Source organism: Lampetra fluviatilis, unplaced genomic scaffold (assembly GCF_964198595.1).
Source record: "Lampetra fluviatilis unplaced genomic scaffold, kcLamFluv1.1 SCAFFOLD_675, whole genome shotgun sequence".
Lineage (NCBI taxonomy): Eukaryota > Metazoa > Chordata > Hyperoartia > Petromyzontiformes > Petromyzontidae > Lampetra > Lampetra fluviatilis.
In genome coordinates, this window is record NW_027621270.1 from 1 (window position 1) to 27,500 (window position 27,500).

Consider the following 27,500-nt stretch of genomic DNA (forward strand, 5'->3'; position numbering starts at 1 on the left):
CACCACCACCACCACCTCCACCTCCCCCCCCCATCTCCTCCTTAACTCCACATCTCCCCCTCTCCTCCCTCGGCGCAGACCTCCACCACCTCCACCACCTCCTCCACCACCTCCACCTCGTCTCCCCGCTCCTACGGCACCGCAGCCTCCGCCGCCGACTCCGCCGCCGATGACTCCGGCCACATCGCCGATACCGCCGATGCAGCCGGCGTCGGTGTGGCTGGCGGTGTGGCTGGCGGTGTGGCTGGCGGTGTGGCTGGCGGTGTGGCTGGCGGTGTGGCTGGCGCTTGCCCGCTCTACGAGATCTCTGAGCAGGAGGAGGCTGGTGCCCGGCTGCACTTTGTGAAGTTCGAGAACGCCTACATCGAGGCCTGCCTCGACTTCATCCGGGCCCACCTCTCGCCCACGCACAGCCCGGCCATCCGAGCCACGGGCGGAGGAGCGCACAAGTACCGGGAGCTCATCCACAGCAAGCTGGGGCTCCGGTGGGTGGGTGGGTGGGGGGGTGGGGGGGGTGAGTGGGTGGGTGTGTGGGTGGGTGGGTGGGTGAGTGAGTGGGTGGGTAGGTGAACGAGTGATTGAGTGAGTGAGTGGGTGAGTGAGTGGGTGAGTAAGTGGGTGGGTGGGTGGGTGAGTGGGTGGGTGGGTGGTTGAACGAGTGATTGAGTGAGTGGGTGAGTGAGTGGGTGGGTGGGTGAGTGGGTGGGTGGGTGAACGAGTGATTGAGTGAGTGGGTGGGTGGGTGGGTGAGTGGGTGAGTAAGTGGGTGGGTGGGTGAGTGGGTGGGTGGGTGAGTGGGTCAGTGAGTGAGTGGGTGGGTGGGTGGGTGGGTGGGTGAGTGGGTGGGTGGGTGGGTGAGTGGGTGGGTGGGTGGGTGAGTGGGTGAGTGAGTGAGTGGGTGAGTGGGTGAGTGGGTGAGTGAGTGGGTGAGTGGGTGAGTGAGTGGGTGAGTGGGTGAGTGAGCGGGTGAGTGGGTGAGGGGGCGGGGTGGGTGGGTGAGGGGGTGGGTGGGTGAGTGGGTGGGTGGGTGGGTGAGTGGGGAGTGGGTGGGTGGGTGAGTGAGTGGGTGGGTGAGTGGGTGAGTGGGTGAACGAGTGATTGAGTGAGTGAGTGGGTGAGTGAGTGGGTGAGTGAGTGGGTGGGTGGGTGGGTGAGTGGGTGGGTGGGTGGGTGAGTGAGTGGGAGGGTGAGTGAGTGGGTGGGTGGGTGGGTGGGTGGGTGAGTGGGTGGGTGGGTGAGTGAGTGGGTGGGTGGGTGGGTGAGTGGGTGAGTGAGTGACTGACTGACTGACTGAGTGACTGACTGACTGACTGAGTGAGTGAGTGACTGACTGACTGTGTGACTGACTGACTGAGTGACTGACTGACTGAGTGAGTGACTGAGTGACTGACTGACTGACTGTGTGACTGACTGAGTCACTGACTGTCCCCGCAGGGTGGACAAGGAGGATGAGATCACGTGTCTCATCAAGGGCTGCAACTTCGTGCTCAAGAACATCCCAGAAGAGGCGTTCTCTTTTGTGCGTCACGGCGAACCGGAGTTCCGCTTTCAGACGCTGCAACAGCCGGACAGCTTCCCGTACCTCCTGGTCAACATCGGGTCTGGGGTCTCTGTCATCAAGGTGAGTGGGTGGGTGGGTGGGTGGGTGAGTGGGTGGGTGAGTGGGTGGTGGGTGAGTGGGTGGGTGAGTGGGTGGTGGGTGAGTGGGTGGGTGAGTGGGTGAGTGGGTGGGTGAGTGGGTGAGTGAGTGAGTGAGTGGTGGGTGCAACAGCCAGACAGCTTCCCGTACCTCCTGGTCAACATCGGGTCTGGGGTCTCTGTCATCAAGGTGAGTGGGTGGGTGGGTGGGTGGGTGGGTGAGTGGGTGGGTGGGTGGGTGAGTGGGTGGTGGGTGAGTGGGTGGGTGAGTGGGTGAGTGAGTGAGTGAGTGGTGGGTGCAACAGCCGGACAGCTTCCCGTACCTCCTAGTCAACATCGGGTCTGGGGTCTCTGTCATCAAGGTGAGTGGGTGGGTGGGTGGGTGAGTGGGTGGGTGGGTGGGTGGGTGGGTGGGTGAGTGGGTGGGTGGGTGGGTGAGTGAGTGGTGGGTGCAACAGCCGGACAGCTTCCCGTACCTCCTAGTCAACATCGGGTCTGGGGTCTCTGTCATCAATGTGAGTGGGTGGGTGGGTGGGTGAGTGGGTGGGTGGGTGGGTGGGTGGGTGGGTGAGTGAGTGAGTGAGTGGGTGAGTGAGTGAGTGAGTGGGTGAGTGAGTGAGTGAGTGGTGGGTGCAACAGCCGGACAACTTCCCGTACCTCCTGGTCAACATTGGGTCTGGGGTCTCTGTCATCAAGGTGGGTGGGTGGTGGGTGGGTGGGTGAGTGAGTGGGTGGGTGGGTGGGTGAGTGGGTGGGTGGGTGGGTGAGTGGGTGGGTGGGTGGGTGGGTGGGTGAGTGGGTGGGTGGGTGAGTGGGTGAGTGGGTGAGTGGGTGAGTGAGTGGGTGGGTGGGTGGGTGGGTGGGTGAGTGGGTGGGTGAGTGAGTGGGTGAGTGAGTGAGTGAGTGGGTGGGTGAGTGGGTGAGTGAGTGGGTGGGTGGGTGAGTGAGTGAGTGGGTGAGTGAGTGGGTGGGTGAGTGAGTGGGTGAGTGAGTGAGTGGGTGGGTGGGTGGGTGAGTGGGTGAGTGAGTGGGTGGGTGGGTGAGTCAGTGGGTGAGTGGGTGGGTGGGTGGGTGGGTGAGTGAGTGGGTGGGTGAGTGAGTGGGTGGGTGGGTGGGTGGGTGAGTGAGTGAGTGAGTGGGTGGGTGGGTGGGTGGTTGAGTGAGTGAGTGAGTGGGTGGGTGGGTGGGTGGGTGAGTGAGTGAGTGGGTGGGTGGGTGGGTGGGTGAGTGGGTGGGTGGGTGAGTGGGTGGATGGGTGAGTGAGTGAGTGGGTGGGTGGGTGGGTGGGTGGGTGAGTGAGTGGGTGGGTGGGTGAGTGAGTGGGTGGGTGGGTGGGTGGGTGAGTGAGTGAGTGAGTGGGTGGGTGGGTGGGTGGGTGGGTGGGTGAGTGGGTGGGTGGGTGGGTGGGTGAGTGGGTGGGTGAGTGAGTCGGTGGGTGAGTGGGTGGGTGGGTGGGTGAGTGGGTGGGTGGGTGAGTGGGTGGGTGGGTGTGAGAGTGAGCGAGTGGTGAGCGAGTGGTGAGTGAGTGGTGAGTGAGTGGTGAGTGAGTGGTGTGAGGAGTGAGTGAGTGGTGAGTGTGTGAGTGAGTGGTGAGTGAGTGAGTGTGTGAGTGAGTGAGGTTGTGAGTGAGTGTGTGAGTGGTGAGCGAGTGGTGAGTGAGTGGTGTGAGGAGTGGGTGAGTGTGTGAGTGGGTGGGTGGGTGGTGGGTGGGTGGGTGAGTGAGTGAGTGGGTGAGTGGGTGAGTGAGTGAGTGAGTGGTGGGTGCAGCAACCGGACAGCTTCCCGTACCTCCTGGTCAACATCGGGTCTGGGGTCTCTGTCATCAAGGTGGGTGGGTGGTGGGTGAGTGAGTGGGTGGGTGGGTGGGTGAGTGGATGAATGGGTGGGTGGGTGAGTGGGTGGGTGGGTGAGTGGGTGGGTGGGTGAGTGAGGTTGTGAGTGAGTGTGTGAGTGTTGAGTGAGTGAGTGGTGAGTGAGTGAGTGGTGAGCGAGTGGTGAGTGAGTGGTGAGTGGGTGTGTGGGTGGGTGGGTGGGTGAGTGAGTGGGTGGGTGAGTGGGTGGGTGGGTGAGTGAGTGAGTGGTGGGTGAGTGAGTGGGTGGGTGGGTGGGTGAGTGAGTGGGTGGGTGAGTGAGTGAGTGAGTGGTGGTGGGTTAGTGGGTGGGTGGGTGGGTGAGTGGGTGGGTGAGTGAGTGAGTGAGTGGTGGGTGAGTGGGTGGGTGGGTGGGTGAGTGGGTGGGTGAGTGAGTGAGTGAGTTGGTGAGTGAGTGGTGAGTGAGTGAGTGGTGAGCGAGTGGTGAGTGAGTGGTGAGTGAGTGAGTGGTGAGTGAGCGAGTGGTGAGTGAGTGGTGAGTGAGTGAGTTGGTGAGTGAGTGAGTGGTGAGTGAGCGAGTGGTGAGTGAGTGGTGAGTGAGTGAGTGAGGTTGTGAGTGAGTGAGTGAGTGGTGAGTGAGTGGGTGGTGAGTGAGTGGTGAGTGAGTGAGTGGTGAGTGAGTGAGTGGTGAGTGAGTGGGTGAGTGAGCGAGTGGTGAGTGAGTGGTGAATGTGTGAGTGGTGAGTGAGTGAGTGGTGAGTGGGTGGTGAGTGAGTGGTGAGTGTGTGAGTGGTGAGTGAGTGAGTGGTGAGCGAGTGGTGAGTGAGTGGTGAGTGAGTGAGTGGTGAGTGAGCGAGTGGTGAGTGAGTGGTGAGTGAGTGAGTTGGTGAGTGAGTGAGTGGTGAGTGAGCGAGTGGTGAGTGAGTGGTGAGTGAGTGAGTGAGGTTGTGAGTGAGTGAGTGAGTGGTGAGTGAGTGGTGAGTGAGTGAGTGGTGAGTGAGTGAGTGGTGAGTGAGTGGTGAGTGAGTGAGTTGGTGAGTGAGTGAGTGGTGAGTGAGCGAGTGGTGAGTGAGTGGTGAGTGAGTGAGTGAGTTGGTGAGTGAGTGAGTGGTGAGTGAGCGAGTGGTGAGTGAGTGGTGAGTGAGTGAGTGAGGTTGTGAGTGAGTGAGCGAGTGGTGAGTGAGTGGTGAGTGAGTGAGTGGTGAGTGAGCGAGTGGTGAGTGAGTGGTGAGTGAGTGAGTTGGTGAGTGAGTGAGTGGTGAGTGAGCGAGTGGTGAGTGAGTGGTGAGTGAGTGAGTGGTGAGTGAGTGAGTGGTGAGTGAGTGGGTGAGTGAGCGAGTGGTGAGTGAGTGAGGTTGTGAGTGAGTGAGTGGGTGGTGAGTGAGTGGTGAGTGAGTGAGTGGTGAGTGAGTGAGTGGTGAGTGAGTGAGTGGGTGAGTGAGCGAGTGGTGAGTGAGTGGTGAATGTGTGAGTGGTGAGTGAGTGAGTGGTGAGCGAGTGGTGAGTGAGTGGTGAGTGAGTGAGTGGTGAGTGAGCGAGTGGTGAGTGAGTGGTGAGTGAGTGAGTGGTGAGTGAGTGGTGAGTGTGTGAGTGAGTGAGTGGTGAGTGAGTGGTGAGTGTGTGAGTGAGTGAGTGAGTGAGGTTGTGAGTGAGTGTGTGAGTGGTGAGTGAGCGTATGGTGAGTGAGTGAGTTGGTGAGTGAGTGGTGAGTGAGTGAGTGGTGAGTGAGTGGTGAGTGAGTGGTGAGTGAGTGGTGAGTGAGTGAGTGGTGAGTGTGTGAGTGAGTGAGTGGTGAGTGAGTGGTGAGTGTGTGAGTGAGTGAGTGAGTGAGGTTGTGAGTGAGTGTGTGAGTGGTGAGTGAGCGTATGGTGAGTGAGTGAGTTGGTGAGTGAGTGGTGAGTGAGTGAGTGGTGAGTGAGTGTATGGTGAGTGAGTGAGTTGGTGAGTGAGTGGTGAGTGAGTGAGTGGTGAGTGAGTGAGTGGTGAGTGAGTGAGTGGTGAGTGAGTGGTGAGTGAGTGTGTGGTGAGTGAGTGAGTGGTGAGTGAGTGAGTTGGTGAGTGAGTGGTGAGTGAGTGAGTGGTGAGTGAGTGGTGAGTGAGTGAGTGGTGAGTGAGTGTATGGTGAGTGAGTGAGTTGGTGAGTGACTGGTGAGTGAGTGAGTGGTGAGTGAGTGAGTGGTGAGTGAGCGAGTGGTGAGCGAGTGTATGGTGAGTGAGTGAGTTGGTGAGTGACTGGTGAGTGAGTGAGTGGTGAGTGAGCGAGTGGTGAGCGAGTGTATGGTGAGTGAGTGAGTTGGTGAGTGACTGGTGAGTGAGTGAGTGGTGAGTGAGTGGTGAGTGAGGGAGTGGTGAGTGAGTGAGTTGGTGAGTGACTGGTGAGTGAGTGAGTGGTGAGTGAGTGGTGAGCGAGTGGTGAGCGAGTGGTGAGTGAGTGGTGAGTGAGTGAGTGGTGAGTGAGTGAGTTGGTGAGTGACTGGTGAGTGAGTGGTGAGTGAGTGAGTTGGTGAGTGACTGGTGAGTGAGTGAGTGAGTGGTGAGTGAGTGAGTGAGTGGTGAGTGAGTGGTGAGCGAGTGGTGAGTGAGTGGTGAGTGAGTGGTGAGTGAGTGTGTGAGTGAGGTTGTGAGTGAGTGGTGAGCGAGTGAGTGGTGAGTGAGTGGTGAGTGGTGAGTGAGTGAGTGGTGAGTGAGCGAGTGGTGAGTGAGTGAGTGGTGAGTGAGTGAGTGGTGAGTGAGTGGTGAGTGAGTGAGTGGTGAGTGAGTGAGTGGTGAGTGAGTGGTGAGTGAGTGAGTGGTGAGTGAGTGAGTTGGTGAGTGAGTGAGTGGTGAGTTAGTGGTGAGTGAGTGAGTGGTGAGTGAGCGAGTTGTGAGTGACTGGTGAGTTGGTGAGTGACTGGTGAGTTAGTGGTGAGTGAGTGAGTGGTGAGTGAGTGAGTTGGTGAGTGAGTGAGTGAGTGAGTGGTGAGAGTGGTGAGAGTGGTGAGTGAGTGAGTGAGTGAGTGAGTGAGTGAGTGAGTGGTGAGTGAGTGAGTGAGTGAGTGGTGAGAGTGGTGAGTGAGTGAGTGGTGAGTGAGTGAGTGAGTGAGTGAGTGGAGTGAGTGAGTGAGTGAGTGGTGAGAGTGGTGAGTGAGTGAGTGGTGAGTGAGTGAGTGAGTGGTGAGCGAGTGGTGAGTGAGTGAGTTGGTGAGTGAGCGAGTGGTGAGCGAGTGAGTGAGGTTGTGAGTGAGTGAGTGAGTGGTGAGCGAGTGAGTGGTGAGTGAGTGGTGAGTGAGTGAGTGGTGAGTGAGTGAGTGGTGAGTGAGTGAGTGAGTGGTGAGTGAGTGGTGAGTGAGTGAGTGGTGAGTGTGTGAGTGAGTGGTGAGTGAGTGGTGAGTGAGTGGTGAGTGAGTGGTGAGTGAGTGGTGAGTGAGTGAGTGGTGAGTGAGTGAGTTGGTGAGTGACTGGTGAGTGAGTGGTGAGTGAGTGAGTTGGTGAGTGACTGGTGAGTTGGTGAGTGACTGGTGAGTGAGTGAGTGAGTTGGTGAGTGAGTGAGTGGTGAGTGAGTGGTGAGTGAGTGGTGAGTGAGTGGTGAGTGAGTGGTGAGTGAGTGAGGTTGTGAGTGAGTGGTGAGCGAGTGAGTGGTGAGCGAGTGAGTGGTGAGTGAGTGGTGAGTGAGTGAGTGGTGAGTGGTGAGTGGTGAGTGAGTGAGTGGTGAGTGAGTGGTGAGTGAGTGAGTGGTGAGTGAGTGGTGAGTGAGTGGTGAGTGAGTGAGTGGTGAGTGTGTGAGTGGTGAGTGAGTGAGTGAGTGGTGAGTGAGTGGTGAGTGAGTGGTGAGTGAGTGAGTGAGTTGGTGAGTGAGCGAGTGGTGAGTGAGTGGTGAGTGAGTGACTGGTGAGTGGTGAGTGAGTGAGTGGGTGAGTGGGTGAGTGAGTGAGTGGTGAGTGAGTGGTGAGTGGTGAGTGAGTGGTGAGTGAGTGGTGAGTGAGTGGTGAGTGAGTGAGTGGTGAGTGGTGAGTGAGTGGTGAGTGAGTGAGTTGGTGAGTGACTGGTGAGTTGGTGAGTGACTGGTGAGTGAGTGAGTGAGTGGTGAGTGAGTGAGTGAGTGGTGAGTGAGTGGTGAGCGAGTGGTGAGTGAGTGGTGAGTGAGTGGTGAGTGAGTGTGTGAGTGAGTGAGTGAGTGAGTGAGTGGTGAGTGAGTGGTGAGTGAGTGGTGAGTGAGTGGTGAGCGAGTGAGTGGTGAGTGAGTGGTGAGTGAGTGAGTGGTGAGTGAGCGAGTGGTGAGTGACTGGTGAGTGAGTGAGTGGTGAGTGAGTGGTGAGTGAGTGGTGAGTGAGTGGTGAGTGAGTGAGTGAGTGGTGAGTGAGTGGTGAGTGAGTGAGTGGTGAGTGTGTGAGTGGTGAGTGAGTGAGTGAGTGGTGAGTGAGTGAGTGGTGAGTGTGTGAGTGGTGAGTGAGTGAGTGAGTGGTGAGTGAGTGGTGAGTGAGTGGTGAGTGAGTGGTGAGTGAGTGGTGAGTGAGTGAGTGGTGAGTGTGTGAGTGGTGAGTGAGTGAGTGAGTGGTGAGTGAGTGGTGAGTGAGTGGTGAGTGAGTGGTGAGTGAGTGGTGAGTGAGTGAGTGAGTTGGTGAGTGAGCGAGTGGTGAGTGAGTGGTGAGTGAGTGAGTGGTGAGTGAGTGGTGAGTGAGTGACGAGTGAGTGGGTGAGTGGGTGAGTGAGTGAGTGAGTGAGTGAGTGGTGAGTGAGTGTGGTGAGTGAGTGAGTGGTGAGTGGTGAGTGAGTGGTGAGTGAGTGGTGAGTGAGTGGTGAGTGAGTGGTGAGTGAGTGAGTGGTGAGTGGTGAGTGAGTGGTGAGTGAGTGAGTGGTGAGTGAGTGGTGAGTGAGTGAGTGGTGAGTGAGTGAGTGAGTGAGTGGTGAGCGAGTGGTGAGTGAGTGAGTGAGTGAGTGAGTGAGTGGTGAGTGAGTGGTGAGTGAGTGAGTGGTGAGCGAGTGGTGAGTGAGTGGTGAGTGAGTGAGTGGTGAGTGAGTGGTGAGTGAGTGAGTGGTGAGTGAGTGAGTGGTGAGTGAGTGGTGAGTGAGTGAGTGGTGAGTGAGTGGTGAGTGAGTGAGTGGTGAGTGGGTGAGTGGTGAGTGAGTGGTGAGTGAGTGAGTGGTGAGTGAGTGAGTGGTGAGTGAGCGAGTGGGCGAGTGGGTGAGTGAGTGAGTGAGTGGTGAGCGAGTGGTGAGTGAGTGAGTGGTGAGTGAGTGAGTGGTGAGCGAGTGGTGAGTGAGTGAGTTGGTGAGTGAGCGAGTGGTGAGCGAGTGAGTGGTGAGTGAGTGGTGAGTGAGTGAGTGAGTGGTGAGTGAGTGAGTGGGTGAGTGGGTGAGTGGGTGAGTGAGTGGTGAGTGAGTGAGTGAGGTTGTGAGTGAGTGAGTGAGTGGTGAGCGAGTGAGTGGTGAGTGAGTGGTGAGTGAGTGAGTGAGTGGTGAGTGAGTGAGTGGGTGAGTGGGTGAGTGGGTGAGTGAGTGAGTGAGTGGTGAGTGAGTGAGTGGTGAGTGAGTGAGTGGGTGAGTGGGTGAGTGGGTGAGTGAGTGGGTGAGTGGGTGAGTGAGTGAGTGTTGAGTGAGTGAGTGAGTGGTGAACGAGTGGTGAGTGAGTGGTGAGTGAGTGAGTGGTGAGTGAGTGAGTGGGTGAGTGAGTGAGTGGGTGAGTGAGTGAGTGAGTGGTGAGTGGGTGAGTGGGTGAGTGGGTGAGTGAGTGAGTGGGTGAGTGAGTGGGTGAGTGGGTGAGTGTTGAGTGAGTGGTGAGTGAGTGGTGAGTGAGTGGTGAGTGAGTGAGTGGTGAGCGAGTGGTGAGTGAGTGAGTGGTGAGTGAGTGAGTGAGGTTGTGAGTGAGTGAGTGAGTGGTGAGTGGGTGAGTGGTGAGTGAGTGAGTGGTGAGTGAGTGAGTGAGTGGTGAGTGGGTGAGTGGTGAGTGAGTGAGTGTTGAGTGAGTGAGTGAGTGGTGAACGAGTGGTGAGTGAGTGGGTGAGTGAGTGAGTGAGTGGTGAGTGAGTGAGTGGTGAGAGTGGTGAGTGAGTGAGTGGTGAGCGAGTGGTGAGTGAGTGAGTGGTGAGTGAGTGAGTGAGTGGTGAGCGAGTGGTGAGTGAGTGAGTTGGTGAGTGAGCGAGTGGTGAGCGAGTGAGTGAGGTTGTGAGTGAGTGAGTGAGTGGTGAGCGAGTGAGTGGTGAGTGAGTGGTGAGTGAGTGAGTGGGTGAGTGAGTGAGTGGGTGAGTGAGTGAGTGGTGAGTGAGTGAGTGGGTGAGTGAGTGAGTGGTGAGTGAGTGAGTGAGTGGGTGAGTGAGTGAGTGGTGAGTGGGTGAGTGGGTGAGTGGGTGAGTGGGTGAGTGAGTGAGTGGGTGAGTGAGTGAGTGAGTGAGTGGTGAGTGAGTGAGTGGGTGAGTGGGTGAGTGGGTGAGTGAGTGAGTGGGTGAGTGAGTGGGTGAGTGGGTGAGTGAGTGAGTGTTGAGTGAGTGAGTGAGTGAGTGGTGAGTGAGTGAGTGGTGAGTGAGTGAGTGGTGAGTGAGTGAGTGGTGAGCGAGTGGTGAGTGAGTGAGTGGTGAGTGAGTGAGTGGGTGAGTGAGTGAGTGGGTGAGTGAGTGAGTGGGTGAGTGAGTGAGTGGTGAGTGAGTGAGTGGGTGAGTGGGTGAGTGGGTGAGTGAGTGAGTGGGTGAGTGAGTGGGTGAGTGGGTGAGTGAGTGAGTGTTGAGTGAGTGAGTGAGTGGTGAACGAGTGGTGAGTGAGTGGTGAGTGAGCGAGTGGTGAGTGAGCGAGTGGTGAGTGAGCGAGTGGTGAGTGAGTGAGTGAGTGGTGAGCGAGTGGTGAGTGAGTGAGTGAGTGGTGAGCGAGTGGTGAGTGAGTGAGTGGTGAGTGAGTGAGTGGTGAGCGAGTGGTGAGTGAGTGAGTGGTGAGTGAGTGAGTGGTGAGTGAGTGAGTGAGCGAGTGGTGAGTGAGTGGTGAGTGAGTGAGTGGTGAGTGAGTGAGTGAGCGAGTGGTGAGTGTATAAGTGAGTGGTGAGTGAGTGAGTGGTGAGTGAGTGAGTGGTGAGCGAGTGGTGAGCGAGTGGTGAGTGAGTGAGTGGTGAGCGAGTGGTGAGCGAGTGGTGAGTGAGCGAGTGGTGAGCGAGTGGTGAGTGAGCGAGTGGTGAGTGAGTGGTGAGTGAGTGAGTGAGTGGTGAGTGAGCGAGTGGTGAGTGAGCGAGTGGTGAGTGAGCGAGTGGTGAGCGAGTGGTGAGTGAGTGAGTGGTGAGCGAGTGGTGAGTGAGCGAGTGGTGAGTGAGCGAGTGGTGAGTGAGTGAGTGAGCGAGTGAGTGGTGAGCGAGTGAGTGAGTGGGTGAGTGGGTGAGTGAGTGAGTGAGTGAGTGAGTGAGTGAGTGAGTGGGTGAGTGGGTGAGTGGGTGAGTGAGTGAGTGAGTGAGTGGTGAGTGAGTGAGTGAGTGAGTGAGTGAGCGAGTGGTGAGTGAGTGAGTGGTGAGCGAGTGGTGAGTGAGTGAGTGGGTGAGTGAGTGAGTGAGTGAGTGAGTGAGTGGTGAGTGAGTGGGTGAGTGGGTGAGTGGGTGAGTGAGTGAGTGAGTGAGTGAGTGGTGAGTGAGTGAGTGAGCGAGTGAGTGGTGAGCGAGTGGTGAGCGAGTGGTGAGTGAGTGAGTGGGTGAGTGAGTGAGTGGGTGAGTGAGTGGGTGAGTGAGTGAGTGGTGAGTGAGTGAGTGGGTGAGTGGGTGAGTGGGTGGGTGAGTGAGTGAGTGAGTGGTGAGTGAGTGGGTGAGTGGGTGAGTGGGTGAGTGAGTGGTGAGCGAGTGGTGAGCGAGTGGTGAGTGAGTGAGTGGGTGAGTGAGTGAGTGGGTGAGTGAGTGGGTGAGTGAGTGAGTGGTGAGTGAGTGAGTGGTGAGCGAGTGGTGAGTGAGTGGTGAGTGTGTGTGTGAGTGAGTGGTGAGTGAGCGAGTGGTGAGTGAGTGGTGAGTGAGTGAGTGGTGAGAGTGGTGAGTGAGTGGTGAGTGAGTGAGTGGTGAGAGTGGTGAGTGAGTGGTGAGTGTGTGTGTGAGTGAGTGGTGAGTGAGCGAGTGGTGAGTGAGTGGTGAGTGAGTGAGTGGTGAGAGTGGTGAGTGAGTGAGTGGTGAGTGAGCGAGTGGTGAGTGAGTGGTGAGTGAGTGAGTGGTGAGTGTGTGTGTGAGTGAGTGGTGAGTGAGCGAGTGGTGAGTGAGTGGTGAGTGAGTGAGTGGTGAGAGTGGTGAGTGAGTGAGTGGTGAGCGAGTGGTGAGTGAGTGAGTGGTGAGTGAGTGAGTGAGTGTATGGGTGAGTGAGTGAGTGGCGAGTGGTGAATGAGTGTGCGTGTGTACAGGTGGACTCGGAGGATGAGTTTGAGAGAATCGGGGGGAGCTCCATCGGTGGGCGAACATTCTGGGGTCTGGGCGCTCTGCTCACCAAGACCATGGTGAGCGAGAGAGACACACGCGGAGACACGGAGACACGGGGACACGGGGAGAGAGACACAGAGACACGGGGACACGGGGACACGGGGACACGGGGAGAGAGACACGGAGATACGGGGACACGGGGACACGGGGAGAGAGACACGGGGACACGGGGAGAGAGACACAGAGACACGGGGACACGGGGACACGGGGACACGGGGAGAGAGAGACACAGAGACACAGAGACACGGGGACACGGGGAGAGAGACACGGGGACACGGGGAGAGAGACACAGAGACACGGGGACACGGGGAGAGAGACACGGAGACACGGGGACACGGGCAGAGAGACACGGAGACACGGGGACACGGGGAGAGAGACACGGAGACACGGGGACACGGGGAGAGAGACACAGAGACACGGGGACACGGGGAGAGAGAGACACAGAGACACGGGGACACGGGGAGAGAGAGACACAGAGACACAGAGACACGGGGACACGGGGAGAGAGACACAGAGACACGGGGACACGGGGAGAGAGACACAGAGACACGGGGACACGGGGAGAGAGAAACACAGAGACACAGAGACACGGGGACACGGGCACAGAGACACAGAGACACGGAGACAGGGGAGAGAGACACAGAGACACGGGGACACGGGGAGAGAGAGACACAGAGACACAGAGACACGGGGACACGGGGAGAGAGACACAGAGACACGGGGACACGGGGAGAGAGAGACACAGAGACACAGAGACACGGGGACACGGGGAGAGAGACACAGAGACACGGGGACACGGGGAGAGAGACACAGAGACACGGGGACACGGGGAGAGAGAGACACAGAGACACAGAGACACGGGGACACGGGGAGAGAGACACAGAGACACGGGGACACGGGGAGAGAGACACGGAGACACGGAGACACGGGGAGAGAGACACGGAGACACAGAGACACGGGGAGAGAGACACGGAGACACGGAGACACGGGGAGAGAGACACGGAGACACAGAGACACGGGGAGAGAGACACGGAGACACAGAGACACGGGGACACGTGGAGAGAGACACGGAGACACGGAGACACGGGGACACGTGGAGAGAGACACGGAGACACGGGGACACGGGGAGAGAGACACGGAGACACGGAGACACGGGGAGAGAGACACGGAGACACAGAGACACGGGGAGAGAGACACGGAGACACGGAGACACGGGGAGAGAGACACGGAGACACAGAGACACGGGGAGAGAGACACGGAGACACAGAGACACGGGGACACGTGGAGAGAGACACGGAGACACGGAGACACGGGGACACGTGGAGAGAGACACGGAGACACGGGGACACGGGGAGAGAGACACGGAGACACGGGGACACGGGGACACGGGGAGAGAGACACAGAGACACGGGGACACGGGGAGAGAGACACAGAGACACGGGGACACGGGGAGAGAGACACGGAGACACGGGGACACGGGGAGAGAGACACAGAGACACGGGGACACGGGGAGAGAGACACGGAGACACGGGGACACGGGCAGAGAGACACAGAGACACGGGGACACGGGGAGAGAGACACAGAGACACGGGGACACGGGGAGAGAGAGACACAGAGACACAGAGACACGGGGACACGGGGAGAGAGACACAGAGACACGGGGACACGGGGAGAGAGACACAGAGACACGGGGACACGGGGAGAGAGACACAGAGACACGGGGACACGGGGAGAGAGACACAGAGACACGGGGACACGGGGAGAGAGACACGGAGACACAGAGACACGGGGAGAGAGACACGGAGACACGGGGAGAGAGACACGGAGACACGGGGAGAGAGACACGGAGACACGGAGACACGGGGAGAGAGACACGGAGACACGGGGAGAGAGACACAGAGACACGGGGACACGGGGAGAGAGACACAGAGACACGGGGACACGGGGAGAGAGACACAGAGACACGGGGACACGGGGAGAGAGACACAGAGACACGGGGACACGGGGAGAGAGACACGGAGACACAGAGACACGGGGAGAGAGACACGGAGACACGGAGACACGGAGAGAGAGACACGGAGACACGGGGAGAGAGACACGGAGACACAGAGACACGGGGAGAGAGACACGGAGACACGGGGAGAGAGACACGGAGACACGGAGACACGGGGAGAGAGACACGGAGACACGGGGAGAGAGACACGGAGACACAGAGACACGGGGACACGGGGAGAGAGACACGGAGACACGGGGAGAGAGACACAGAGACACGGAGACACGGGGACACGGGGAGAGAGACACGGAGACACGGGGAGAGAGACACAGAGACACGGGGACACGGGGAGAGAGACACAGAGACACGGGGACACGGGGAGAGAGACACAGAGACACGGGGACACGGGGAGAGAGACACAGAGACACGGGGACACGGGGAGAGAGACACGGAGACACGGAGACACGGGGACACGGGGAGAGAGACACGGAGACACGGGGACACGGGGAGAGAGACACGGAGACACGGGGACACGGGGACACGGGGAGAGAGACACGGAGACACGGGGACACGGGGAGAGAGACACGGAGACACGGGGACACGGGGACACGGGGAGAGAGACACGGAGACACGGAGACACGGGGAGAGAGACACGGAGACACGGGGACACGGGGACACGGGGAGAGAGACACGGAGACACGGGGACACGGGGACACGGGGAGAGAGACACAGAGACACGGGGACATGGGGAGAGAGACACGGAGACACGGGGACACGGGGACACGGGGAGAGAGACACAGAGACACGGGGACACGGGGAGAGAGACACAGAGACACGGGGACACGGGGAGAGAGACACAGAGACACGGGGACACGGGGACACGGGGAGAGAGACACGGAGACACGGGGAGAGAGACGCAAAGACACGGAGACACAGAGACACAGAGACAGGGGAGAGAGACACGGAGACACGGGGAGAGAGACACAGACACGGAGACACAGAGATACAGAGACAGGGGAGAGAGACACGGAGACACGGGGAGAGAGACACAGACACGGAGACACAGAGATACAGAGACAGGGGAGAGAGACACAGACACGGAGACACAGAGATACAGAGACAGGGGAGAGAGATACAGAGACACGGGGAGAGAGAGACAGACACTGGGAGAGAGAAAGAGAGAGAGACACTGGGGGTAGAGAGACACGTGGAGAGAGACACGGGGAGAGAGAGACATAGGGAGAGAGACAGAGACACACACGGAGAGACACGGAGAGAAACACTGGGGGTAGAGAGACACTGGGGGTAGAGAGACACGTGGAGAGAGACACGTGGAGAGAGACACGTGGAGAGAGACACGTGGAGATAGACACGGGGAGAGAGACACAGAGACACTGGGAGAGAGAAAGAGAGAGAGACACTGGGAGAGAGAAACACTGGGGGTAGAGAGACACGTGGAGAGAGACACGGGGAGAGAGACACGGGGAGAGAGACACGGGGAGAGTGACACAGAGACACTGGGAGAGAGACACTGGGAGAGAGAAAGAGAGAGAGACACGGGGAGAGAGACACGGGGAGAGAGACACAGAGACACTGGGAGAGAGAGACACTGGGAGAGAGAAAGAGAGAGAGACACGGGGAGAGAGACATGGGGAGAGAGAGACACGGGTTCGAGAGACACTGAGAGAGACACGGGGAGAGAGACATGGGGAGAGAGAGACACAGTGAAAGAGAGACACGGGGGGAGAGAAACATTGGGGGAGAGAGACACGGGTTCGAGAGACACTGAGAGAGAGACACAGAGACACTGTAGTTTTGTCTTTGTGTATCTGTCTCAATGTCTTTGTGTGTCAGTATCTGTGTGTCTCCGTGTGTGCGTGTGTGTGTGTGCGTGTGTGTGTGTGTGTGCGTGTGTGTGTGTCTCAGTATCTGTGTTTCTGAGCGTGTGCGTGTGTGTGTGTCTGCGTGGCGTGTGTGTGTGTCTCCGTGTGTGTGTGTGTCTGCGTGGCGTGTGTGTGTGTCTCCGTGTGTGTGTGTTTGTGTGTCTCCGTGTGTGTGTGTTTGTGTGTCTGCGTGGCGTGTGTGTGTGTGTGTCTCAGTGTTTCTGAGTGTGTGTGTGTGTCTGTGCGTGTGTGTGTCTGTGCGTGTGTCTGTGTCTCAGTGTCTGTGTTTCTGAGCGTGAGTGTGTGTGTGTGTTTGTGTGTCTGCGTGGTGTGTGTGTGTGTGTCTCAGTGTTTCTGAGTGTGTGTGTGTGTCTGTGCGTGTGTCTGTCTCAGTATCTGTGTTTCTGAGCGTGTGTGTGTGTGTGTCTGTGCGTGTGTGTGTGTGTCTCAGTGTTTCTGAGTGAGTGTGTGTGTGTCTGTGCGTGTGTGTGTCTGTGCGTGTGTCTGTCTCAGTATCTGTGTTTCTGAGCGTGTGAGTGTGTGTGTGTTTGTGTGTCTGCGTGGCGTGTGTGTGTGTGTGTGTCTCAGTGTTTCTGAGTGAGTGTGTGTGTGTCTGTGCGTGTGTGTGTCTGTGCGTGTGTCTGTGTGTGTCAGTGTCTGTGTTTCTGAGCGTGTGTGTGTGTGTTTGTGTGTCTGCGTGGTGTGTGTGTGTGTGTGTGTCTCAGTGTTTCTGAGTGTGTGTGTGTGTGTCTGTGCGTGTGTGTGCGTGTGTCTGTGTCTCAGTGTCTGTGTTTCTGAGCGTGTGAGTGTGTGTGTGTTTGTGTGTCTGCGTGGCGTGTGTGTGTGTGTGTCTCAGTGTTTCTGAGTGAGTGTGTGTGTGTCTGTGCGTGTGTGTGTCTGTGCGTGTGTCTGTGTGTGTCAGTGTCTGTGTTTCTGAGCGTGTGTGTGTGTGTTTGTGTGTCTGCGTGGTGTGTGTGTGTGTGTCTCAGTGTTTCTGAGTGTGTGTGTGTGTGTCTGTGCGTGTGTGTGCGTGTGTCTGTGTGTCTCAGTGTCTGTGTTTCTGAGCGTGTGAGTGTGTGTGTGTTTGTGTGTCTGCGTGGCGTGTGTGTGTGTGTGTCTCAGTGTTTCTGAGTGTGTGTGTGTGTGTCTGTGCGTGTGTGTGTCTGTGCGTGTGTCTGTGTGTGTCAGTGTCTGTGTTTCTGAGCGTGTGTGTGTGTGTTTGTGTGTCTGCGTGGCGTGTGTGTGTGTGTGTCTCAGTGTTTCTGAGTGTGTGTGTGTGTGTGTGTCTGTGCGTGTGTCTGTGTGTGTCAGTGTCTGTGTTTCTGAGCGTGTGTGTGTGTGTTTGTGTGTCTGCGTGGCGTGTGTGTGTGTGTGTGTGTGTCTCAGTGTTTCTGAGTGTGTGTGTGTGTGTGTCTGTGCGTGTGTGTGCGTGTGTCTGTGTGTCTCAGTGTCTGTGTTTCTGAGCGTGTGTGTGTGTGTGTTTGTGTGTCTGCGTGGTGTGTGTGTGTGTGTCTCAGTGTTTCTGAGTGTGTGTGTGTGTGTCTGTGCGTGTGTGTGTCTGTGCGTGTGTCTGTGTGTGTCAGTGTCTGTGTTTCTGAGCGTGTGTGTGTGTGTTTGTGTGTCTGCGTGGCGTGTGTGTGTGTGTGTGTCTGTGTGTGTGTGTGTCTGTGTGTGTGTGTGTCTGTGCGTGTGTCTGTGTGTGTCAGTGTCTGTGTTTCTGAGCGTGAGTGTGTGTGTGTGTGTGTGTCTCAGTGTTTCTGAGTGTGTGTGTGTGTGTGTCTGTGCGTGTGTCTGTGTGTGTCAGTGTCTGTGTTTCTGAGCGTGTGTGTGTCTGTGCGTGTGTGTGTCTGTGCGTGTGTCTGTGTGTCTCAGTATCTGTGTTTCTGAGCGTGAGTGTGTGTTTGTGTGTCTGCGTGGCGTGTGTGTGTGTGTCTCAGTGTTTCTGAGTGTGTGTGTGTGTGTCTGTGTGTGTGTCTGTGTTGTGTCTATGTGTCTGTGTTTCTGAGTGTGTGTGTCTGTGCGTGTGTCTGTGTCTGTGCATGGCGTGTGTCTGTGTGTCTCCGTGTTTGTGTTTTTGTGTGTGTGTGTGTCTGTGTTGTGTCTATGTGTCTGTGTTTCTGAGTGTGTGTGTCTGTGCGTGTGTCTGTGTCTGTGCATGGCGTGTGTCTGTGTGTCTCCGTGTTTCTGTGTGTGTGTGTGTGTCTGTGTGTCAGTGTTTCTGTGTGTGTGTGTCTGTGTGTGTCAATGTCTGTGTTTCTGAGTGTGCGCGTGTGTGTGCGTGTCCCTCCGTGTGTCTCAGTGTCTGTGTGTCTGTGTGTGTGTCTCAGTGTCTGTGTGTGTGTCTGTCTGTGTGTCTCCGTGTGTGTGTGTGTGTCTCAGTGTGTGTGTATGTGTGTGTGTCTGTGTGTGTGTGTCTCAGTGTGTGTGTGTATGTGTGTGTGTGTGTCTATGTGTGTGTGTCTCAGTGTCTGTGTGTGTCTCAGTGTGTGTGTATGTGTGTGTGTCTGTGTGTGTGTGTCTGTGTGTCTCAGTGTGTGTGTGTGTCTCAGTGTGTGTGTGTGTCTCTGTGTGTCTGTGTGTGTGTCTGTGTGTCTCAGTGTGTGTGTGTGTCTCTGTGTGTGTGTGTATGTGTGTGTGTGTGTGTCTATGTGTGTGTGTCTCAGTGTCTGTGTGTGTCTCAGTGTGTGTGTATGTGTGTGTGTCTGTGTGTGTGTGTCTGTGTGTCTCAGTGTGTGTGTGTGTCTCAGTGTGTGTGTGTGTGTCTGTGTGTGTGTCTGTGTGTGTGTGTCTGTGTGTGTGTGTCTCTGTGTCTCAGTGTGTGTGTGTGTCTCTGTGTGTCTGTGTGTGTGTCTGTGTGTCTCAGTGTGTGTGTGTGTCTCAGTGTCTGTGTGTGTGTCTGTGTGTCTCTGTGTGTGTGTGTCTCAGTGTGTGTGTGTCTGTGTGTGTGTGTCTGTGTGTTTGTGTGTGTCTGTGTGTGTGTGTGTGTCTCTGTGTGTGTGTGTCTGTGTGTGTGTGTGTCTGTGTGTGTGTCTGTGTGTCTGTGTGTTTCTCAGTGTGTGTGTCTGTGTCTCCGTGTGTGTGTGTGTGTCTGTGTGTGTGTGTCTGTGTGACTCTGTCTGTGTCTCTGTGTGTGTGTAGACATTTGACGAGCTACTACAGCTGTCTGCACGTGGTCAACACGACGCTGTAGACATGTTGGTGTCTCTGTGTGTGTCTCTGTGTCTCAGTGTCTCTGTGTGTGTGTGTGTCTCCGTGTCTCTGTGTGTGTCTCTGTGTCTCAGTGTCTCTGTCTGTGTGTGTGTCTAGACGTTTGACGAGCTGCTACAGCTGTCTGCGCGTGGTCAACACGACGCTGTAGACATGTTGGTGTCTCTGTGTGTGTCTCTGTGTGTGTGTGTTTGTGTGTGTGTCTGTGTGTGTGTCTGTGTGTGTGTCTCTGTGTGTGTCTGTGTGTGTCTCTGTGTGTGTCTGTGTGTGTCTCTGTGTGTGTGTGTGTGTCTGTGTGTGTGTCTGACTGTGTAGACGTTTGACGAGCTACTACAGCTGTCCGCGCGTGGTCAGCACGACGCTGTGGACATGTTGGTGCGCGACATCTACGGGGGCAGCTGTGAGTCCCTGGGCCTGCCTGGTGACCTCATCGCCAGCAGCTTCGGGCGCATCCCAGCGCCAGGCCAAGGTGAGTCCGAGACTCACTCACACTCAGAGACCCACAGACTCACCACACAGAGACCCACAGACTCGCCACACAGAGACCCACAGACTCACCACACAGAGACCCACAGACTCACCACACAGAGACCCACAGACTCACCACACAGAGACCCACAGACTCACCACACAGACTCACCACTCACTCACCACACAGACTCACCACACAGACTCACCACACAGAGACCCACAGACTCACCACACAGAGACCCACAGACTCACCACACAGAGACCCACAGACTCACCACACAGACTCACAGACTCACCACACAGACACCCACAAACTCACCATAGAGGAACCCACAGACTCACCACACAGAGACCCACAGACTCACCACACAGAGACCCACAGACTCACCACACAGAGACCCACAGACTCACCACACAGAGACCCACAGACTCACCACACAGAGACCCACAGACTCGCCACACAGAGACCCACAGACTCACCACACAGAGACCCACAGACTCACCACACAGAGACCCACAGACTCACCACACAGACTCACCACTCACTCACCACACAGACTCACCACACAGACTCACCACACAGAGACCCACAGACTCACCACACAGAGACCCACAGACTCACCACACAGAGACCCACAGACTCACCACACAGACTCACAGACTCACCACACAGACACCCACAAACTCACCATAGAGGAACCCACAGACTCACCACACAGAGACCCACAGACTCACCACACAGAGACCCACAGACTCACCACACAGAGACCCACAGACTCACCACACAGAAACCCACAGACTCACCACACAGAGACCCACAGACTCACCACACAGACTCACCACACCCACCACACTCACCACACTCACCACGCTCACCACGCTCACCACACTCTCACCCCCTCCACCCCCCTGCCTCCCTCCCCACCACCATCACCACCACCACCCCCATCACCCCCATCACCCCCATCATCACCATCACCACCATCACCACCATCACCACCACCACCACCATCACCACCATCACCACCACCACCACCACCACCACCATCACCACCATCACCACCACCACCCCCATCACCCCCATCACCCCCATCATCACCATCACCACCATCACCACCATCACCACCACCACCACCATCACCATCACCACCACCACCACCATCACCACTATCACCACCATCACCACCACCACCATCACCACCACCATCATCACCGCAGAGTTTGCCAAGGAGGACATGGCGAAGAGTTTGCTGCACATGATCAGCAACAACATTGGTCAGCTGGCCAGACTCACACTCACTCAGACTCACACTCACAGACTCACACTCACTCAGACTCACTCACACACAGACTCACTCACACTCACAGTCACTCAGACTCACACTCACTCAGACTCACCACACAGACTCACACAAAGACTCACCACACTCACTTACCACACTCACTCACCACACAGACTCACAGTCAGACTCACTCACCACACAGACTCACCACACAGAGACCCACAGACTCACCACACAGAATCACCACACCCACACTCACCCACACTCACCCACACTAACCACACCCACCACACTCACCACACTCACCACGCTCACCACGCTCACCACACTCTCACCCCCTCCACCACCCTCCCTCCCCACCACCATCACCACCACCACCCCCATCACCCCCATCATCACCATCACCACCATCACCATCATCACCACCATCACCACCATCACCACCATCACCACCACCACCACCATCACCACCATCACCACCATCACCACCACCATCATCACCACCATCACCACCACCATCATCACCACCATCACCACCATCACCATCACCACAATCACCACCATCACCACCACCATCATCATCACCACCATCACCACCATCACCATCACCACAATCACCACCATCACCATCACCACCATCATCACCACCATCACCACCACCATCATCACCATCACCACCACCACCACCATCACCACCATCACCACCATCACCACCACCACCATCACCACCATCACCACCATCACCACCATCACCGCAGAGTTTGCCAAGGAGGACATGGCGAAGAGTTTGCTGCACATGATCAGCAACAACATTGGTCAGCTGGCCAGCATGTACGCGCACGCGCATGCCCTCCGCACCGTCTACTTTGGCGGCTTCTTCATACGCGAGCATCCCGTCACCATGCACACCATCTCCTTCGGAATCAACTACTGGTCAAAGGTGATGGTGGTGATGATGGTGGTGGTGATGGTGGTGGTGATGGGGGTGATGGGGGTGATGGTGGTGGTGATGGGGGTGATGGTGATGGTGGGTGATTGGAGGTTCTGGATCTGCGAGCATCCCGTCACCATGCACACCATCTCCTTCGGAATCAACTACTGGTCAAAGGTGATGGTGGTGGTGATGGTGGTGATGGTGGTGGTGATGGTGGTGATGGTGGTGGTGATGGTGGTGATGGGGGTGATGGTGGTGATGGTGATGATGGTGGTGATGATGGTGGTGGTGATGGTGGTGTGATGGTGGTGGTGATGGTGGTGTGATGGTGATGTGATGGTGGTGGTGATGGTGGTGTGATGGTGGTGGTGATGGTGGTGTGATGGTGGTGGTGATGGTGGTGATGGTGGTGTGATGGTGGTGGTGATGGTGGGTGGTGGTGGTGATGGTGGTGATGGTGGTGTGATGGTGGTGTGATGGTGGTGGTGATGGTGGTGTGATGGTGGTGGTGATGGTGGGTGGTGGTGGTGATGGTGGTGTGATGGTGGTGGTGATGGTGGTGTGATGGTGGTGGTGATGGGAGGTTTTTCATCTGGGAGCATCCCGTCACCATGCACACCATCTCCTTTGGCATCAACTACTGGTCAAAGGTGATGGTGGTGATGATGGTGGTGGTGATGGGGGTGTGATGGTGGTGAAGGTGATGGTGGTGATGGTGGTGATGGTGATGGGGGTGATGGGGTGATGGTGGTGATGGTGGTGATGGTGGTGATGGTGGGGGTGATGGTGGTGATGGTGGTGGTGATGGTGGTGGTGATGGTGGTGGTGATGGTGGTGGTGGTGATGGTGGTGATGGGGGTGGTGGTGATGGTGGTGATGGTGGTGATGGTGGTGATGGTGGTGATGGTGGTGGTGGTGGTGGTGGTGATGGGGGTGATGGTGGTGATGGTGGTGTCGGTGGTGATGGGGGTGATGGTGGGGGTGATGGTTGTGATGGTGGTGGTGATGGTGGTGGTGATGGTGGTGATGGGGGTGGTGGTGATGGTGGTGATGGTGGTGATGGTGGTGATGGTGGTGGTGATGGTGGTGGGGGTGATGGTGGGGGTGATGGTGGTGGTGATGGTGGTGGTGATGGTGGTGGTGATGGTGGTGGTGATGGTGGTGAAGGTGATGGTGGTGGTGATGGGGGTGATGGTGGTGATGGTGGTGGTGGTGATGGTGGTGGTGATGGTGGTGATGGTGGTGATGGTGGTGGTGATGGTGGTGGTGGTGGTGGTGGTGGTGGTGATGGTGGTGATGATGGTGGTGATGGTGGTGGTGGTGATGGTGGTGAAGGTGATGGTGGTGGTGATGGGGGTGATGGTGGTGATGGTGGTGGTGGTGATGGTGGTGGTGATGGTGGTGATGGTGGTGGTGGTGATGGTGGTGGTGATGGTGGTGGTGATGGTGGTGGTGGTGATGGTGGTGAAGGTGGTGATGGGGGTGATGGTGGTGGTGATGGTGGTGGTGGTGATGGTGGTGAAGGTGGTGATGGGGGTGATGGTGGTGGTGGTGATGGTGGTGATGGTGGTGATCGTGGTGACGGGCGGGTGATGGGGGTGGTGGTGGGGGGGTGATGGTTGTGTGTTGTGTGTGTGGTGGTAGTTGTGGTTGTAGTAGTTGTGGTGGTTGTTGTGGTTGTTGTTGTGGTAGCAGTGGTGGTGGTGGTTGTAGTAGTTGTGATGGTTGTTGTGGTAGTTGTAGTAGTTGTGGTGGTGGTGGTGGTTGTTGTGGTGGTGGTGGTTGTAGTAGTTGTGGTGGTTGTGGTGGTGGTTGTAGTAGTTGTGGTGGTGGTTGTGGTGGTAGTTGTGGTTGTAGTAGTTGTAGTAGTTGTGGTGGTTGTTGTGGTAGTTGTAGTAGTTGTGGTGGTGGTGGTGGTGGTGGTGGTTGTGGTGGTGGTGGTGGTTGTGGTAGTTGTTGTGGTGGTTGTGGTGGTGGTGGTGGTGGTGGTTGCAGGGCGAGGTGCAGGCGTTGTGGTGGTGGTGGTTGTAGTAGTTGTTGTGGTGGTTGTGGTGGTTGTAGTAGTTGTTGTGGTGGTGGTTGTGGTGGTGGTTGTGGTGGTTGTAGTAGTTGTTGTAGTAGTTGTTGTGGTGGTGGTGGTGGTTGTAGTAGTTGTGGTGGTGGTGGTGGTGGTGGTGGTTGTAGTAGTTGTTGTTGTAGTTTATGTTGTGGTGGTGGTGGTGGTGGTTGTAGTAGTTGTTGTTGTAGTTTATGTTGTGGTGGTGGTGGTGGTGGTGGTTGTAGTAGTGGTGGTTGTAGTAGTTGTTGTGGTGGTGGTGGTGGTGGTTGTAGTAGTGGTGGTTGTAGTAGTTGTTGTGGTGGTGGTGGTGGTGGTTGTAGTAGTTGTTGTGGTGGTGGTGGTGGTGGTTGTAGTAGTGGTGGTTGTAGTAGTTGTTGTGGTGGTGGTGGTGGTGGTTGTAGTAGTTGTTGTGGTGGTGGTGGTGGTGGTGGTTGTAGTAGTTGTGGTGGTGGTGGTGGTGGTGGTGGTTGTGGTGGTGGTTGCAGGGCGAGGTGCAGGCGTTGTTCTTGAGGCATGAGGGCTACTTGGGAGCCATTGGGGCCTTCCTCAAGGGGGCCGAGGAGGACAGTACGGAGCACAACAACAACAACAACATTCACAACAACAACATCAACAACAACATAAACATAAACATCAACAACATCAACATCAACAACAACAACATAAACATAAACATCAACAACATCAACATCAACAACAACAACAACATCAACAACAACAACATCAACATCAACAACATTCACAACAACATTCACAACAACATAAACAACATTCACATCATCAACATAAACATCAACAACATCAACATCATCATCAACAACATCATTAACAACAACAACATCAACATTCACAACAACAACAACATCATCACCATCCTCATCACCAACAACATCAACAACATCAACACCATCACCAACAACATCAACACCATCATCATCATCAACAACATCAACAACATCAACACCATCACCAACAACATCAACAACATCAACACCATCACCAACAACATCAACACCATCCTCATCATCAACAACATCAACAACATCATCAACATCAACACCATCCTCATCATCAACAACATCAACAACATCATCAACATCAACACCATCCTCATCATCAACAACATCAACAACATCAACAACATCAACACCATCACCAACAACATCAACACCATCCTCATCACCAACAACATCAACAACATCATCAACATCAACACCATCCTCATCATCAACAACATCAACAACATCAACAACATCAACACCATCACCAACAACATCAACACCATCCTCATCACCAACAACATCAACAACATCATCAACATCAACACCATCCTCATCATCAACAACATCAACAACATCATCAACATCATTAACACCATCATCAACAACATCAACACCATCCTCATCACCAACAACATCAACACCATCCTCATCACCAACAACATCAACAACATCACCAACATCATCAACATCATCAACATCAACACCATCCTCATCACCAACAACATCAACAACAACAACAACATCATCAACATCAACACCATCAACAACATCATCAACAACATCAACATCAACACCATCCTCATCACCAACAACATCAACAACATCATCAACATCATCAACATCATCAACATCACCAACAACATCAACAACATCATCAACATCATCAACATCAACACCATCCTCATCATCAACATCATCAACAACATCAACAACATCAACATCAACACCATCCTCATCACCAACAACATCAACAACATCAACAACATCAACAACATCAACAACATCAACAACAACATCAACATCAACACCATCCTCATCACCAACAACATCATCAACATCAACACCATCAACAACATCATCAACAACATCAACACCAACAACACCATCACTGTGTGTGTGTCACTGTGTGTCACTGTGTGTGTGTCACTGTGTGTGTGTGTCACTGTGTGTGTCACTGTGTGTGTGTCACTGTGTGTGTCACTGTGTGTGTGTGTCACTGTGTGTGTGTCACTGTGTGTGTGTGTCACTGTGTGTGTGTGTGTCACTGTGTGTGTGTCACTGTGTGTGTGTCACTGTGTGTGTGTGTGTCACTGTGTGTGTCACTGTGTGTGTGTCACTGTGTGTGTGTGTGTCACTGTGTGTGTGTCACTGTGTGTGTGTGTGTCACTGTGTGTGTGTGTGTCACTGTGTGTGTGTCACTGTGTGTGTGTCACTGTGTGTGTGTCACTGTGTGTGTCACTGTGTGTGTCACTGTGTGTGTGTCACTGTGTGTGTGTCACTGTGTGTGTGTGTGTCACTGTGTGTGTGTCACTGTGTGTGTGTGTCAGTGTGTGTGTGTGTCACTGTGTGTGTGTGTGTCACTGTGTGTTTCACTGTGTGTCACTGTGTGTGTGTCACTGTGTGTGTGTGTGTCACTGTGTGTGTGTCACTGTGTGTGTGTGTGTCACTGTGTGTGTGTGTCACTGTGTGTGTGTGTGTCACTGTGTGTGTGTCACTGTGTGTGTGTGTCACTGTGTGTGTCACTGTGTGTGTGTCACTGTGTGTGTGTCACTGTGTGTGTGTGTGTCACTGTGTGTGTGTCACTGTGTGTGTGTGTCAGTGTGTGTGTGTGTCACTGTGTGTGTGTGTGTCACTGTGTGTTTCACTGTGTGTCACTGTGTGTGTGTCACTGTGTGTGTGTGTGTCACTGTGTGTGTGTCACTGTGTGTGTGTGTGTCACTGTGTGTGTGTGTCACTGTGTGTGTGTGTGTCACTGTGTGTGTGTCACTGTGTGTGTGTGTCACTGTGTGTGTGTGTCACTGTGTGTGTGTCACTGTGTGTGTCACTGTGTGTGTGTGTCACTGTGTGTGTGTCACTGTGTGTGTGTGTCACTGTGTGTGTCACTGTGTGTGTGTCACTGTGTGTGTGTCACTGTGTGTGTCACTGTGTGTGTCACTGTGTGTGTGTCACTGTGTGTGTGTGTCAGTGTGTGTGTGTGTCACTGTGTGTGTGTGTGTCACTGTGTGTTTCACTGTGTGTCACTGTGTGTGTGTCACTGTGTGTGTGTGTGTCACTGTGTGTGTGTCACTGTGTGTGTGTGTGTCACTGTGTGTGTGTGTCACTGTGTGTGTGTGTGTCACTGTGTGTGTGTCACTGTGTGTGTGTGTCACTGTGTGTGTGTGTCACTGTGTGTGTGTCACTGTGTGTGTCACTGTGTGTGTGTGTCACTGTGTGTGTGTCACTGTGTGTGTGTGTCACTGTGTGTGTCACTGTGTGTGTGTCACTGTGTGTGTGTCACTGTGTGTGTCACTGTGTGTGTCACTGTGTGTGTGTGTCACTGTGTGTGTGTGTCAGTGTGTGTGTGTGTCACTGTGTGTGTGTGTGTCACTGTGTGTTTCACTGTGTGTCACTGTGTGTGTGTCACTGTGTGTGTGTGTGTCACTGTGTGTGTGTCACTGTGTGTGTGTGTGTCACTGTGTGTGTGTGTCACTGTGTGTGTGTGTGTCACTGTGTGTGTGTCACTGTGTGTGTGTGTGTCACTGTGTGTGTGTGTCACTGTGTGTGTGTCACTGTGTGTGTCACTGTGTGTGTGTGTCACTGTGTGTGTGTCAGTGTGTGTGTGTGTCAGTGTGTGTGTGTGTCACTGTGTGTGTGTGTGTCACTGTGTGTTTCACTGTGTGTCACTGTGTGTGTGTCACTGTGTGTGTGTGTGTCACTGTGTGTGTGTCACTGTGTGTGTGTGTGTCACTGTGTGTGTGTGTCACTGTGTGTGTGTCACTGTGTGTGTGTGTCAGTGTGTGTGTGTGTCACTGTGTGTGTGTGTGTCACTGTGTGTGTCACT

The 27,500-nt window shown here is 55.4% G+C and overlaps 1 protein-coding gene across 1 annotated transcript in view; it reads left to right on the top strand.

Moving 5' to 3' along the window:
* Window positions 1-63: 63 nt before the first annotated feature.
* PANK4 (pantothenate kinase 4 (inactive)) overlaps window positions 64-27,500 on the top strand; it is a gene marked incomplete at both ends in the record, with an annotated part of 56,082 nt that continues 28,645 nt past the window's right edge. Inside the window, 7 exons of the mRNA XM_078885370.1 lie at window positions 64-485; window positions 1,435-1,621; window positions 11,773-11,865; window positions 19,247-19,400; window positions 20,621-20,677; window positions 21,444-21,625; window positions 24,164-24,245. Coding sequence (XP_078741496.1) covers window positions 64-485; window positions 1,435-1,621; window positions 11,773-11,865; window positions 19,247-19,400; window positions 20,621-20,677; window positions 21,444-21,625; window positions 24,164-24,245 — 1,177 coding nt within the window. The remainder of the gene's footprint in view (window positions 486-1,434; window positions 1,622-11,772; window positions 11,866-19,246; window positions 19,401-20,620; window positions 20,678-21,443; window positions 21,626-24,163; window positions 24,246-27,500) is intronic.